This window comes from Colletotrichum fructicola (assembly GCF_000319635.2).
Source record: "Colletotrichum fructicola Nara gc5 chromosome Unknown KSG_Nara_v1_contig02, whole genome shotgun sequence".
In the NCBI taxonomy this organism is placed as follows: domain Eukaryota; kingdom Fungi; phylum Ascomycota; class Sordariomycetes; order Glomerellales; family Glomerellaceae; genus Colletotrichum; species Colletotrichum fructicola.
In genome coordinates this window covers 2,072,074-2,086,191 of record NW_027094052.1, presented here as the reverse complement: position 1 = coordinate 2,086,191, position 14,118 = coordinate 2,072,074, and the positions used below count along the sequence as shown (strand labels likewise).

Genomic DNA, 14,118 nt, shown 5'->3' with positions numbered 1-14,118 from the left:
CGACGAACTTCTCTTATGACAAGCCCAGAGTCAATTTCATTGGCTCACTGAACGAGGCGCGCTTAGCCGAGCTCGGGGAAACGATCCGTTGCGTGGGTTTGAGAAATGCTGTTGGATCTACGTCCGTATTGAGATTGTCCGGGGACCAACAGAGGAATATCGGTCATACGATAGTAACCCGCTTTGCCGTGCCAAGCTGACGTCGCCTGTGCCGAAAGTAAAGAGCCGCAAAGATACACATGAGAAACGATTCACTTGTCAGTTTGCCATACTTTATGGCACAATGGCGTGCGTTGAAGATCAAACGGAGAACTCGGGAGATAGGGCGAAGAAGGGAATAGGTGTTGTCTGTTACCGCAGCTGACTTTCTCACATAGATGAGTACAAGTCATCTTTCCAGCCTCTCCTCTTTCGAAACCTGCCCACCTATTGCAGTACTTTCCATCTCCACTTATTACAACAACAAAGAGACTTGTTTGGCATATCTCAAAACTAATTCGTTTACAAATCAATGCGGAGTTGGCCTAGCCCTCACCTGGTGGTAATCATAGCGCATCGGCGATGTTAAGAGCTCATGCCGATATTCATACCCTTCCTTCAGAACCCGTTTCCATCGAAGTTTTCGCCGTTATCTTGTGTACTGCATCAGATGTCCTTCTTCGCTACGGCTTTCTTCCATGAATGACATAACTTTGAAATGTCAGTAAGCAACTTGGCTGAAGCAGGGGCATTGCAGAAGACAGGGGAAAATACTCACATAGGCCACCATGCATGGATGGTCGTATCCTTGAGCTCCCTTCGCACGTCCACGAGGAACACCTGTACTTCCTCTTTCTTCCACCCAAGAGCCCTAGTGAAGGGCGCTATGGTCCAGCCTTCAATCCCATCTATACTGTTCTGATGTGCCCACATACCCAGCGTCTTGTAGTGCGGGTCTTTAGGCCAGGTGTTTGACGGCCACTTCTCCTTCATGATTGAGACGTCGACAAAGCCGACTTCGCGCATTACGTCGACGAGTGCCGGTATGTCTTGGAAAGGTCGGCCGAGGATCTTGCAAGCCTCTTCCATGTATGTCACGCTCTTGATCATTGCCGCATCTGGCTTGAGGGTTCCGTCGTCACATCCGGGGAAGAGGTCAGTCTCTTGCAGCTCCAGGTATCCGCCGGGCTCGAGGTTGCTGCGTAGCTTCGTAAGCAGATACTTTCACACAGGTCACATCTAACGACGTACTCGAAACAGTTCTGGATGTAGGTCTTCCAGTTGGCGACACTCGACGTCATCATCCGGCTATGAATGTAGTCAAACGGTCGACTGTATGTCCAAGGCTCATCGATGTCGTCAATCTCGAAAGAAACGTTAGGAGGCGCGCTGAAGTTGTTAACGACATAACCCGCATTAAAGACGTCTCAATGAAGGCTTGCAACATACTCTGCCTGGGGAGGGGAGAGGTCCACGCCAATGACCTGAGTAATGACGCATCGATAAGCAAGTTCTTATTCACCGTAGGAGAGCGGCAAGCTTAACATACCTCAGCTTCAGGATGCAAGTCACCAAAATCAATAGCCCAAAGTCCAGTCCCAGTCCCAACATCGAGGACGCGTTTGACCTTCGAACCCTCGTCGTTGGGCGGTGCCAGTCCCAGCCTGTCGTTCAGAGACAGGAAAAACAGCTCATGCTGCAAGTCTATAAAAGCTGTGAGTAAACATAACGAAGTCCATCTGGAATGTGATTCCAAGCTAAAAAGGACGAAAGCGAGAAATCGGGGCGACAGTACCGAGTCGTTCTGTTTCCCTATCATCATTGGGATAGTTGTATTCTTATCTTTGTTAGAACCTCGCACGAAATCCGGTCTTTGGAGCGGAGGACTCACTTCCGTCCTTGTATTTATGGTATGTTCGCCCATTCTCTAACCTGTATGCAAAGATGGACTCAGTAACACTTGTAGTCGAAGAAGCGATGCTCTGTAATACACTGTAAGTCCAATCGCAAAACTTCGACTATCCTCGCATAACATACGGCGCCGAGATCCGAAGCTGCGTCGTCGGTGGCCTAGAGATAGGTTTGTCAGATCAATCATCTTGATTGTGGTCTGTCTGGTGAATCCATACCTCATCAGCAACAAGGCGAGTATCGCCAGCAGCTCGGTTGTTGGACTGCACATTCGGCACAGGAGCCGATGTTTCGGTGGCTGCAGACATTATGGACGAATCAAGATTGCTTCAAGCGTACAGGCTCTCCCAATGTTCTATCAAGAAGGCGGAGTACAGAATCATGCGAGCGAGCGAATGCTGTCTATTTAATCTACGAACGCGGCGCAGTCTATACCCCTCTCCTTGGCCGAAAAGACACCCGTCTGTGTATGCAGGCTGGCGGCAAGTGTGGAAGACGTCGCCTTCTTGGACCCCAACTTACTGAAGAAAGCGAAGGTCCGGCGATGTGTGGACTGAATCGGGCCATGATCCGAGGAAGGTCACCTGTTGCAGATTGTTGGCGGGCGCCATTGGCTAGAAACACCATGGGTCTGCGTAACCGAGACTGGCAACGCGCTCTGCTGCATATGCTAATCTGGTTGAAACCATTGACCAACCAGCCTTGTCAGGTCAGAGAACACCGAGTCCGAATTGAGTCCTTCCGGGCCATACGAACCGCTATGTGTCCGGCAGACGAACGGGGCCGGGTGCCTTAGGGATATCCGGTCAAGGCCGAAATGTTAAGAGCAAAGCCACGATGGCCTACCTTGTGGAAGTTTACTTGGTTCTCCAACGCACACACACTTTGCTGGTTGTGTGAGGCGTATGTAAGCACCTTGTCTGCACAAGAGCTCAGTAGGGTTCCAAATTGCACACTAAGTTGCAAGCATAGAAAAGGTGTGAAAACGAGAACTATACCTCTCTGACACAGTATGCTACCTTACTAAAAAGACTTTTCTTCTTTCGCTTTGCGGTCTGAAAGTTTTCCTCCTCACCATCCAGCTTGACAGAACCAATACTGCCTGTCATCTTGATACACCCTCTTCAACTCGAAAGAAGCTCCTCAGTACACACGTTTCAAAGTCATGGCTCGAATTGTTTCTCCCAAAGCCATCTATATCTCCCACGACGGCCGAGTCGTCGATCTAAGTGAGATTCCAGAGGGTGCAGGCAAGACGGCGGACGCTCCCAAGACCGAAGAAGAGTTTGTCATGATTGGTGATTTCTTCGACAACCACACTTCATCCACCAAGACTTCAAGCCCCACCATCCATGAAGATGAGGGAGACGACCAGCAGGAGAAGGTCACCGAAGACAGCGACAACGACAGCGATAGCGATGAGACCATCGATGCCACCACTACCCTCGCCCACAACCCCTGGTCATCCCTCAAACACGGCACCCGATGGGCGACCCCAAACTTCCAACCGGCAGCACCCAGCTGGGCAACCGTCATCTCTCGAGCCGTCTACATCCTGCTGTCTCCCTCGAAGTGGCGGACCATGTTTAACCACCTGCATCGCTTGGGTGATAATATCAGCATGTTTGACAGGGAGTGGCAGCACGAGGTGCTTAGAAACAACGTTCCTGAGCCCAGCCAGGAGCAGGTGTTCCTCCGGGGCGTCTATGAGCACGCTCGCACGGTTCTAGACGCACAGGTCTCAAGCAAGCCAAACGCGCAGGTCCTGAAGATCTTGTGGGCACAGCGGTATTCCAAGAGGTCGTTTGAGAATATCGCGGCGAAGGAACTCTTATATAGGATGTGGAACACATGCGACGATGCTTACACAAATCGCAAAAAGCGGGATCAGAGATCAATTACTGCTCCTGTGTATCGGGTTGAACGAGTGAGCCGAGACGTTCAACAACACAACTAAAAGCTTCTCATTCAAATTTTGTGTTAAGAAAGTTTCACAGCCCATCTATCAAGAGGGTACACAGTAGGATAAACACAGTAAAAGCACTTCATCTAGTGCTTCGTCTAGTGAGGGGATCGCAGTCTAGTCAATCAAGTATTATCCCGAGAATCTGACAGCGTGGTGACGTGAATGCCGTCGTGAAGAGTCTTATTTTCCGCTTTCAGCGTAATCGTGCTATCATGTGGACTTTGGTTTTTCCTCAGCCAACTCAGCGAAGCCCTTTTCCTGGAGTTCCAATGAGCTGATATCAGGCACAAGTGGTGTCTCTGCTCCTTCTTGTGCCGCGACCTTGGCCTCACCAGCGATCATCCCCACCTCCGCCCCAGCATCGGAGCTACCGTCGCTGAAGTTCTGCCACGTGGACGGGTTGATCTTGCTAGGATTCGCCTCACCCTTGAAATGGTACCCCCTCGCTCTCGGCCTGGTGCCGGTTCCTTGCGGCAGGTCCGCCTCGTAAGTGGCCACGAACTTTTCCGATACCTCCTCAAACTTATCGGAGCCCGCTTGCAGCGCCGCCCGGATGCCGGCAAAGAAGTTTGACAGTACCTGGTGGTTGTGTATCTGCAAAAGAGTCCATCCAAGCATTTCCTTTGCGTTCAGGAGGTGGTGGACGAAAGCTCTGTGATGCGTCGTGCAGGCGTAGCACTGGCAGCCCTCCATTAGGGGTTCGAGCGCGGTCTCGTGGTCTGGTTGCCACATGTCGATACCGAGAGGTTGGATGCCACCATCTGTCGGGGGGAAAGTGAAGGTGAGCGCCACACCGGCGTCGGAGATGGTGTTGAGGAATGGGACCGTCAGAATGTCTACTCCAAGAGAGACCTGGCGGAGGATAGCCTGCGGTGTCTCGGGAATGTGCAAAGACAACCGAGGCAGGTGGACCAAAGGCTTGTAGTTCTCCTCGATATCAGGCAACAGGTCAATGTCATAGATGGCCAGTCCTGAGAGCGAGTCGACAATGTCGTCTGCCAGATGGCTAAGGTGCTCCCATTGGATTTGGTACGGGACAGCAAGAACCGGCGCAAAGACCGAAACACCACGCTCCTTGAGCCTCTCCTGCCTCTTGGGGCTCAGAAAGACGTCGGTCCACTCCTCAGTCCGTTCAGCCATGCGCACAAGCTTCTTAGACGGTGGCATGCTGCTCGTGTGGAATAGATCAGCGGGCCCGATAACAATATCGGGTCTGAGTGTCTCGACGGCAGCGGAATAATCATCAGTAGTGAGGTTCCGGAAGCCGGTCGAGGTGAAGATGGAGATGGTCTTGTTCCTGTTCCCTACTGGCGTTTTGATGGCCGGGTTTCGCCTTGGAGCGAGAACAGTTGCGATACTATCTGGCAAGCAGGTGAAGGCGTGCAAGGGTCTCTGGTCCCCTGAAGGTATTGACAGTGCGGAAGGTTTCTTCTTCTCGATGACTGTGATCAGTTAGCTTCGCGGTACATGCAGGATATCGACGATAGACTTGCAGTCTTCGAGTGCCATGTAGGTTGCTCCAAAGGATGTGTGCTTTGCGAGGTTGTCGGGGGTGATGTGAGGGACAACACCTCGTGAGCCCGTCGCAATGTAGTTGGGCGTCTCGATTGACCTTCGTTTGGGGAGAACTAGCCTTCCCAGACGAGCTGCCGCCGCGCCGTCGGCGGACTTCTTTAAAATATCGAAAATCATGTCGTCCTGGTTCCTCGCCCCGTTGCAGGTTGTAGCATCAGACATTTTGGCACATCACCAACTCCGATTTGCCAATGAGTCAACCTCGGAAGCTCAACGCCACCAGGTCTTTAAAGTCTTTGCTGAGACCTCTCGGAGCGTTTCTACCGTTACCAATGAATTTTTCAAGGTTTCGTTTCTCCGCGCCCAGATTTTGTGGACTACTTGCCAGTATCCGTCGTTTCGGTAAATCGTCAGTTGTGGTGTTTCTAGCGCAATGAGCGAGAGAAAACAGACATGGCAGCCACACATGGAGTTCAAGCCACACGAGCTATCAGGGACGAGGCTTGGTCGATGTGGCTGGAGCTTCCCTGGCCAGGTGGGGCAGGTGGGCAAGAGATGGCAGCCGGGGTTTGGGGAAAAAGCTCGGGCGGATCCGAGTGAGGAGCTGCTGCAGGGGCAAAGCAACTCGGGCCATGACAGACTCAACCAATCATGACACTTGACTCTTGTTACTTCGATTCACTCACGGCAGGGGGTTTCTTAGACTTTACGGGGATTTAGAACTGGGTCTAGTTCCCCTGCTGCTTTATCCATCTTTGATGTCATAAGAGGTGCTCAGATCTAACGGCTCGGCCGGCTTGCACATTCCGGGGCCTTTTGAACGCCTTGACAAGTAAGACGATCCTAGGAGAACAGTGCATCTGAACGCAATTCTTGGCAAAGCCCGAAGATTTAGATGCCTTATTCCACTTTCCAGCTATACTCGCCTTGATTACTATATCTTCAAAATATATCAAACTAAAGGCAAGTGCGGTTTTGTCTCAACCCCAGAAACTTCGTTGTAAATGTCCACACACATATACCTCTTCCTTTGGGCAACAGCTCAAATGGGCTCATCCCTAGGCTCAATGAGCACCTCGTTGACAGCAACATGCTCTGGCTGGCAGACCGCATATACAATTGACGACGCAACATCCTCGGCATTCAAGACCTTGGCGCCCGAAGGCTCGCCGAACTTCTTAAGGGCCTCGGCGTCCGTAGACATACTGAGCAGATCCGTAGCCACGTTTCCGGGCTGGATCGAAGTCACCCGCAGACCTGTGCCTGCGGTCTCCAGACGCAGACTCTGCAGGGTGGCCTCGACAAAGAACTTGCTAGCAGAGTAGACACCGAGACCCGGGAACACCTTGCGGCCGGCGTCTGACGAAATGGCGACAATATGACCCTTTCCACGACCGAGCATGCCGGGCACAGTAGATGACAGGCAGTGCAAGAGACCCTTGCAGTTGACGTCGACCGTACGCTCCCACTCTTCGGTGTGGTTGTTGGCCATCATGGTGAAGTACATGACACCAGCGCAGCTGACGAGAATGTCAACCGGTCCAAGCTTCTCGGTCGCGGTCTGCATGAGCGACTCGACGTCTTCCCTCTTCGTGACGTCTGTCTTGTGAATGAGAACCTTGCCCCCAGTGCCGGCAAGCTTGGCCTTGACACCTTCCAAGGCCTCGGTGCGCCTTGCCGCGAGAGCGACGTGGGCGCCCTCCTTGGCGAGACCAGCTGCGACGGCTGCTCCGATGCCAGATGAAGCACCAGTGACTACGGCAACCTTGCCAGCAAGGCGGCCCACGTTAACTCTGGATGCCGCGCCGTTGACGTTGGCCCGACGCGGCGGTCTTGAAAGCCATCCTCTAGCGTAGAAGTGACGAGTGTAAGTTTCAAGCAGATGGCTATCGATCTTAGGACGATCCAGCTTGTACTTTGCCAGGACAGGCGCAGTGGCATCGTCCTTGAGGACAGTGACGGCCTGCAGAGTCTCGGCAGTGGGCATACCACCGCGAAGAATGTCAACGGTGAAAGGCACGTCACCAGCAGCTTTGGTGCCGAATCCTCTCTTCTTGGTCCAGAGCTCGACCCAGTCGTCCCATGGAATCTTGGTTGTTGTGTATCCAAGCTCCCGTAGGCTGTCGAAGATGTAGCTGGCCGAAATTGGGGCGGGATCGCCAAGGTGGTAGACCAATTGGTTGGGGTCGGTATGATTGGCGAGTGTTGTAATAGCAGCGCTCACATAGTCGACAGGGGTCATCTCTGCGAACCAGTTGTCGATGCCTGGTGCGGTCTTGAGCTGCAGAGACTCGACAATCAAGGCATTGAGCAAGTCCCAGGCGTTGGTAGACCCTGTCTTGCTATGGCCACTGATTGTACCTGGGCGGTAGACTTTACAAGGCATGCCGCGGCGAGCAGCCTCGTAGACCAGCTTTTCGGCTACCCACTTCGTCTGTCCATAACCATCGATGAGCTTCTCGGGGACATCGTCAATGTCGACCATGGCGTCTTCGGACCATCCGGCCACAGACGGTGTCAAGACACCGTTTGTGGAGATATGGTGCAGGGTGGCACCGCTCTTGGATGCGATACGCAAGATTTCCCTGGTGCCTCCAACGTTGGGGCTTCTCAAAGCAGCGTAGGGGTAAACCAAGTTGACAGTTGCAGCAGCGTGAATGATAACCTCAATTCGGGAGACGAGCTCGTCGTAGACGTCGGGTGCAAGACCGAGATGCTCTCGAGACAGATTGCCGGGCAGAATCTCCATTCTGTCAAGCATAGAGTCGTCCCAGATACCCAGATCGATGAGGTTCTTGCGGACTCTGGCCATACCTGCAGGCGCAGACTCCTCTGTCGGATCCGTGAATCGGACTAGGCAGATGATGTGCGCGGCAGTAGTCTCGATGAGTTGCTTGAGAAGGAAGGCTCCGAGGTAGCCGGTAGCGCCGGTAAGGAGCACCGTATCGGCATCATTCAACTTGCGCATAGTAGTGCCGTTGGACTTGATGTCCTTGGGAAGCTCACAGTCAGCCCGGAGAACGGCGGGAAGATCAGACTGAACTGCGGCAGTGTGACCATCGCGAGCATCACGAATTGCCTTCAGGTGACCCTCCAGAGTCGGGTTACCCGCAAGAGGAGCCAATGGAACAGGGAATCCGAACTCCTTGGTGAATCGATTCGCGAGGTCCGCCAGCACAAGAGAGTGGCCGCCGATATCGAAGAAGTTGTGCTCTTCCGTGATGGCAGTTGCGGGCATGTTGAGGGAAGCAGCCCAAAGCTTCTTGACGGTCTCCATCTTGACCTTGGTATTTTGCTCCTTGTCTCCGTTGACGGCAACCTTGGGGGTTGGGGGTGGAGGCAAAGCCTTGAGGTCGACCTTGCCAGAGACTCCGTGGGTGGGAAGCTGCTCCAACTCAACCCAGAAAGTGGGGATCATGTACAGAGCCAAGTGCTCTGAGAGGATGCGCCTCGCGCCTGGGCTGTATCCAGACTCGTCGATAACGACATCTGCGCGGCCTCTCTTGTCTTCATTATCCCGCACCACATAAGCTACCAACTGCCTCTCGAGGCCGTCACCGTGAGAGGAGACAGCGCAATCGCGCACAGCCAGGTGCTTCACGACGGCATTTTCAACGGCACCGGGCTGAACGGTATAGCCACGCGTCTTGATCATGCCACCGGCTCTGCCAGTGATCTCCAACAACCCATTAGGAAGAATGCGGGCGAGATCCCCCGTCCGGTACATGCGGGCACCCTCCTTCTTGTCGAAGGGATCTGTGTGGAATGCCTTGGCTGTCGTCTCGGGCAGGTTCAGGTACCCACGTGCAAGGAGGTCTCCACCGACGTAAAGCTCGCCGCTGATGTTGTTGCCAACGCGGTTACCATCCTCGTCCATGATGTAGATGTGCTCCGGATCCATAGGCGGCCCCACGGGGCAGACACGGGCCTCAAAGTCAATGAACGTGCTAATGTCTCCGGCCGCAACCTCGTGGGTCTCGCTGGCGCTGTAAACATTGAGCAGTTTGGTGTTGGGCAGAGCCTTCATTGCTCGACGGCACAAGTCGGTGGTGACAACTTCACCGTTGAGCCAGAGAGATCGCAACTCTGTCAGGCGGCTGCCCAAGTGCGGGTGACGAGACAGAACAGTAGCCAATAGAGTGGGTGTCATAAGAGTGTCTGTAATGCGCCGGGACTCAAGCAGGCTCACAAGAGCTGTCGGGTCATAGCTAGCACAGTCTGGAATGGCAAAGACCGTCGCGCCACGCAGAAGGGGCCGAAGCATCTCCCAGACAAAGAAGACATTGCAGGCCACCCTGTCGCCAGGTTGAAGGTCGCTGAGGCCAAATCTGAGGTCGTATGAGCGCACAGCAGCTCTGTGAGGGTTGGCGATGCCCTTAGGCTGGCCAGTTGTACCGCTCGAGTAGGACACAAATGCCAAACGCTCGAGATCATCGCTGGCGGGCAACGGAGGGAGTTCTGACTCCTTGTGTCCATTGACGGCTGGCTGGCTAGGCTCGTCATAGGCGATGATGGGCACATCAGCCTTGATGTGGTCGACATGCTGTTTTTGAGTGATGACTACTGTCGGCTTCGCATCTTCAATCACATCGCGCAGCAACCCGGAAGGGTATGCCAGCTCGAGCACCAAAAAGGCCCCGCCTGCACGGAGAGCAGCCAGAGAAGCCACAACGTAGTCGGCACTCCGGTTCATGAGAATGCCGACGAGGTGGTCCCGGCCGACTCCATATTGCCGGCGCAGACGATCAGCGAGAGTCTGCGTTTCTTGGTCCAACTCGGCGTAGGTGAGAGTGCGAGTCTCATCCTCAAGAGCCACAGCATCTGGGGTGGCTTTGGCCTGCTGCTCAAAGAGGGCAGCGAGGTCCTTGTTGATGTCGAGAATAGGCATTATTACTTTTGGCAGGATATGTAGGGTATAAGATAGGCCAAATGCAAGAAGATAAGGTTAGGTATGAGGAAACGGTGGTCACTCCCGGGATACACGATAAGAGAAATAAGGAGGTCAATCAACAGACAGTGTGCCCAGGAATGGTGTAGCAAGATTGCAAGTAGTGTAGAGGCAAAGATTTAGATTAAGCTCTAGGACTTTTATGAAGTGCCGGAAAGCTGCAGCGTTCAGAGGCTGGGAAGGAAATTGGTCACGAGACCAGGTTGCCAGAGCTTTTTTCCAACTTTAGTTACCTTGAGGGAAGGCGAGAATACCTGGATACAGAGGAAGATCCCGGGCAAAAAGCAAGTCAACAAAAAGGAAGGACATGGTGGAAGGTACCTAACTGCCTGGGTTGCTTGGCTTTCGCAAGTCCCCTACCCGCTAAGAAGTCCCTCAACAAGTCAGGGACCAACCAGCGAAGCACATGCAAATGCGATAGTCGTCACGAAGCGTTCATTCATCAGTATGGGGAGGCGAGAGCGGCCCATAACGCCCACCTCCAGTGGGGGAGCGGCCAATCAGAAGCTAAGTGACAGAGTTGACCGGCTGGGTTAACTGGGTCAAGCTGGATGGAAGGCGAAAGAAACCCGGGGTGTCGGCGTCGTTACCGTGTCCCGGCCGACTCCAACGCAGAGAGCAGCGCGGGAAGGCGGTTGTCGCAGTTGTTCGGTACCCTAGGGCCGCCAGACGGGCTGAGCAGGCGTCTGGACTACTCCGAACCTTACCCTAAGCAACTAGGCGACGTAGGATGCCTCAATTGGCCGGTCCAGGCCTGGTTATGCGGTAAAAGGGCGTAAGGGGGGTACTTGGGATGAAAGGCGGGCGAGGCTTTAACATATGCAAAAAAGTTGCAGACGATGTCGGTGACGAAAAAAGTTAACTCGCGTGGGGTCCATTGTTGTCTCTTGAGCATGGGTAATTTAAGCTGAGTTGCAATTGTCAAATTAAAGACAGAGTCAAGCACGAAATCGACCCTTCATGCGAAATGACTCGCTGGTTGTTGAGGAGCCCCGGTTGCGTGCTACCTCTGTGGCTTTGTTGCGGGTGACTGTCGGACCGGTGTGTGGCTGTAAGATGACATAATCCTGTCGGGGTGTGGCTTGTGCTCAACGTGGCTGAGCATAGCTCCGAGATCCGACTATCGGCTGTCGGTATCTTGCGGAAAGGAGACGTACCGAAGCAGCGCCAGCCCTAAAGCAGCACTGGGAAAAAGATACGTACTGGGCGCGTTATCGCCGGAACCACTCTATCGCCACGCGAGACGCATGGACCAGTCGATGGCCCACCTGCCAAGTGAGACAGGGAACAGCTGGGAAGAAGTGCTTCGGCAGCGCGGGATCGACTGCTTCAGGACCAGGACCTGGATCACCTGGCCGGGTGTTGTGTGCTGCGTTTCCTCACCTTAGCCACAGCTGTGCCATCCGTCGTTCAACCGTCCTTTCGTCTGATGTTTTTCTGAAGCCCATGCGTTCGACGTCGTTCGCTCGATGGAGGCCAGCGAAACAATCGTTTCACGCCCGAGAGAACTCGTCATTTTTCTGCATCGCTTTGCATCGCATTGATACTACCGCACTCTCACCACTTGGCACGCTGGTATGCCTTCCCCCCGCTCCGATCTGACCGCAATGGGTGTAAATGCCGAGCCTTTTCCCTCGCTGACTGATCGTCATGGCGTAGCCGTCCTCGGATTTCCACGCTCCTAGCCCTTCGCCCCCCCGTCCGGTCCGGACCTGTTACGACTACATATCATCTCACTACCCCCACGCTCCCGACCCGCGAACACAATGGTCGACGGAAACCATTTAGAGAACGAGCCGCTCTTGAGTAACATGGAGCGACAACAGGCCGACGAGCCTCCGAATCGGACGAACCCGACCGACCATCCCGATGCGCCCCTCGAAGACAATCCACGCCGCGAGCTTGAAGTCGACGAGGACTCTGGACCATCGACTCCTAGGTTCATGCAGGATGAGGGAGAATGGAAGCGCTGGAAGTGGGTGCCATACCCGGTCCGTCGAATTGTGAAGGCCACAGCGAAGTGGTCCAAGGGCCCACAGAATCCCAGGGACTACAAGATCAAGCCCATCCTCCCCCAGGTTCAAGAGTTTCCTCTCGTTCTGGTTGAGAAATACTTGAAGACTTTCAAGCATCGTGTCGGCATTGTGTTCCTCTATGTTGCCATCTGGATCATCACATTTGCACTGGTCAAGAGGAGTGAGACGTTTGCGACCGAGATTGAGGGCTGGGGAGCACCCCAGCAGATTGGATGCGGCGCGACTTACTGGGGGCGAGGGAACAAGTGCGGCCTCAATGGCGCCGATTGTCGTCCCTTCAACGGCAGCGGATTTCCCTTCAGGTGTTCGGCCAACTGCAAAGGCTACATGGTCCTGAACCCGAGAGCGGTCGGTGACCAGGAAATTGTGTACCAGTCCTTCGTCATTGGCGGACCGGCCAACGATACTAGCCAGCCCGTCTACCGCGGCGATTCGTTCCTATGCGGTGCTGCTATCCATGCTGGCGTGGTCAGCAACGAGAATGGAGGCTGTGGAGTGGTCCGCCTCGTTGGAAAGCAACAAGACTACATCAGCACCGAACGAAACGACATTGAGAGCATCAGTTTCGACTCGTACTTCCCGCTGTCATTCACTTTCGAGCCGAATGTGCAATGCAAGGCCCGCGATCTGAGGTGGAACCTTTTGGCTGTCTCAGTCGTTTTCACTGCCATCCTTTCCATCTTTACGGCTTCACCAGCGCTGTTCTTCTTCTCGGTCTTCACCGGCATCTTCTGGCACGTTGGACTGGCCTCAGACCCGCCGAATCACTACTCCGTGGCTGACCTGGTCTCCAATATTATCGGAAAGTTCCTTCCGGCAATGTTCTGCGCCTGGGTCATGTACGACAAGATGGGTATTAGGCGCACTCTTTTCGGTCTGACGGCTCAAATTGAGAAAACCATTCTTTGGCTCGGCGGATGCTGGGTTGGCGCTCTCACCAACTACACCTTCACATGGATTCCGATCCAAAGACTGAACGCCCACGACTTGCAACAGCAACCTGGCGCCAAAGCCGCATTGGCCATCATCATCATTGTTCTCGTCGTCATCATCGTCAAACAGGTGTGGTATTTTAGACAAGAAGGCCGGCTCATCAAGTACCTAAAGCTATACTTGCTCTTCCTTGGTGGAATCATCGTATGTCTCGTCCTCCCGGACTTGAGTCTGCGCATCCATCATTACATTCTCGCCTTGCTTTTACTGCCCGGCACAAGCATGCAGACTCGCCCTTCGCTCCTCTATCAAGGCCTTTTGGTGGGTCTTTTCATCAACGGTATCGCTCGCTGGGGATTCGACGCCGTCCTCCAAACACCCGCCGCCCTTCAAGGAGACGCGCAGCATGGATCAGCACTTCCCAACATTCTCCCGCCCGTTATCGACCTTGCCCAAAGCACGTGGAGCATCAATTTCACGTGGACCGTCCCCTCTGGGGCTCTTTATGATGGAATCAGCGTTCTCGTCAACGATGTTGAGCGCTTCCGCACTTACTTTGATGACACGCCCGTTCAGAACAGCTTCCAATGGACTCGCGACAGCAACCTTGGAATGAACGAATACTTCCGCTTTGGATACATGGAAGGCAGCGAGAGTTATGATTTTACTAAAGCCGGCATCTGGAACGCCGAGGGCAAATGGATAGACATGCAGGAGGGTCCTTCCATGGTGCGGAGTCGAAGCTTAGTAGAAGAGGAAGAGAGGATGCCGCGGTGGTAATTATATAACGTGAGAAGCACACTTATACTAGACGTATAGTCAACAAGATC

The 14,118-nt window shown here is 53.8% G+C and overlaps 6 protein-coding genes across 6 annotated transcripts; 3 read left to right on the top strand and 3 right to left on the bottom strand.

Moving 5' to 3' along the window:
• Positions 1 to 662: 662 nt before the first annotated feature.
• On the bottom strand, positions 663 to 2,198 carry CGGC5_v003330 (Secondary metabolism regulator LAE1; the record flags this gene model as incomplete). The annotated part of the gene is made up of 9 exons (XM_066151111.1): positions 663 to 690; positions 758 to 1,177; positions 1,231 to 1,368; positions 1,429 to 1,463; positions 1,529 to 1,683; positions 1,775 to 1,816; positions 1,871 to 1,961; positions 2,017 to 2,049; positions 2,109 to 2,198. The coding sequence occupies 9 exons, from the start codon at positions 2,196 to 2,198 to the stop codon at positions 663 to 665; spliced, it is 1,032 nt and encodes a 343-aa protein (XP_066009411.1).
• An 857-nt stretch (positions 2,199 to 3,055) lies between these two features.
• On the top strand, positions 3,056 to 3,847 carry CGGC5_v003329 (uncharacterized protein; the record flags this gene model as incomplete). Its single annotated transcript, XM_032028845.1, has 1 exon — positions 3,056 to 3,847. One exon carries the CDS (start codon positions 3,056 to 3,058, stop codon positions 3,845 to 3,847), a length of 792 nt encoding a protein of 263 aa, XP_031891451.1.
• A 219-nt stretch (positions 3,848 to 4,066) lies between these two features.
• Positions 4,067 to 5,593, bottom strand: CGGC5_v003328 (Queuine tRNA-ribosyltransferase accessory subunit 2; the record flags this gene model as incomplete). Its single annotated transcript, XM_032028846.1, has 2 exons — positions 4,067 to 5,298; positions 5,428 to 5,593. The coding sequence occupies 2 exons, from the start codon at positions 5,591 to 5,593 to the stop codon at positions 4,067 to 4,069; spliced, it is 1,398 nt and encodes a 465-aa protein (XP_031891452.1).
• Positions 5,594 to 6,413: 820 nt separating this feature from the next.
• lgrD (Linear gramicidin synthase subunit D) lies at positions 6,414 to 10,259 on the bottom strand (the record flags this gene model as incomplete). Its single annotated transcript, XM_032028847.1, has 1 exon — positions 6,414 to 10,259. One exon carries the CDS (start codon positions 10,257 to 10,259, stop codon positions 6,414 to 6,416), a length of 3,846 nt encoding a protein of 1,281 aa, XP_031891457.1.
• Positions 10,260 to 11,765: 1,506 nt separating this feature from the next.
• On the top strand, positions 11,766 to 12,107 carry CGGC5_v003326 (uncharacterized protein; the record flags this gene model as incomplete). The annotated part of the gene is made up of 2 exons (XM_032028848.1): positions 11,766 to 11,894; positions 11,979 to 12,107. The coding sequence occupies 2 exons, from the start codon at positions 11,766 to 11,768 to the stop codon at positions 12,105 to 12,107; spliced, it is 258 nt and encodes an 85-aa protein (XP_031891458.1).
• Positions 12,108 to 12,130: 23 nt separating this feature from the next.
• Positions 12,131 to 14,068, top strand: CGGC5_v003325 (Uncharacterized protein; the record flags this gene model as incomplete). The annotated part of the gene is made up of 1 exon (XM_032028849.1): positions 12,131 to 14,068. One exon carries the CDS (start codon positions 12,131 to 12,133, stop codon positions 14,066 to 14,068), a length of 1,938 nt encoding a protein of 645 aa, XP_031891455.1.
• Positions 14,069 to 14,118: the final 50 nt, after the last annotated feature.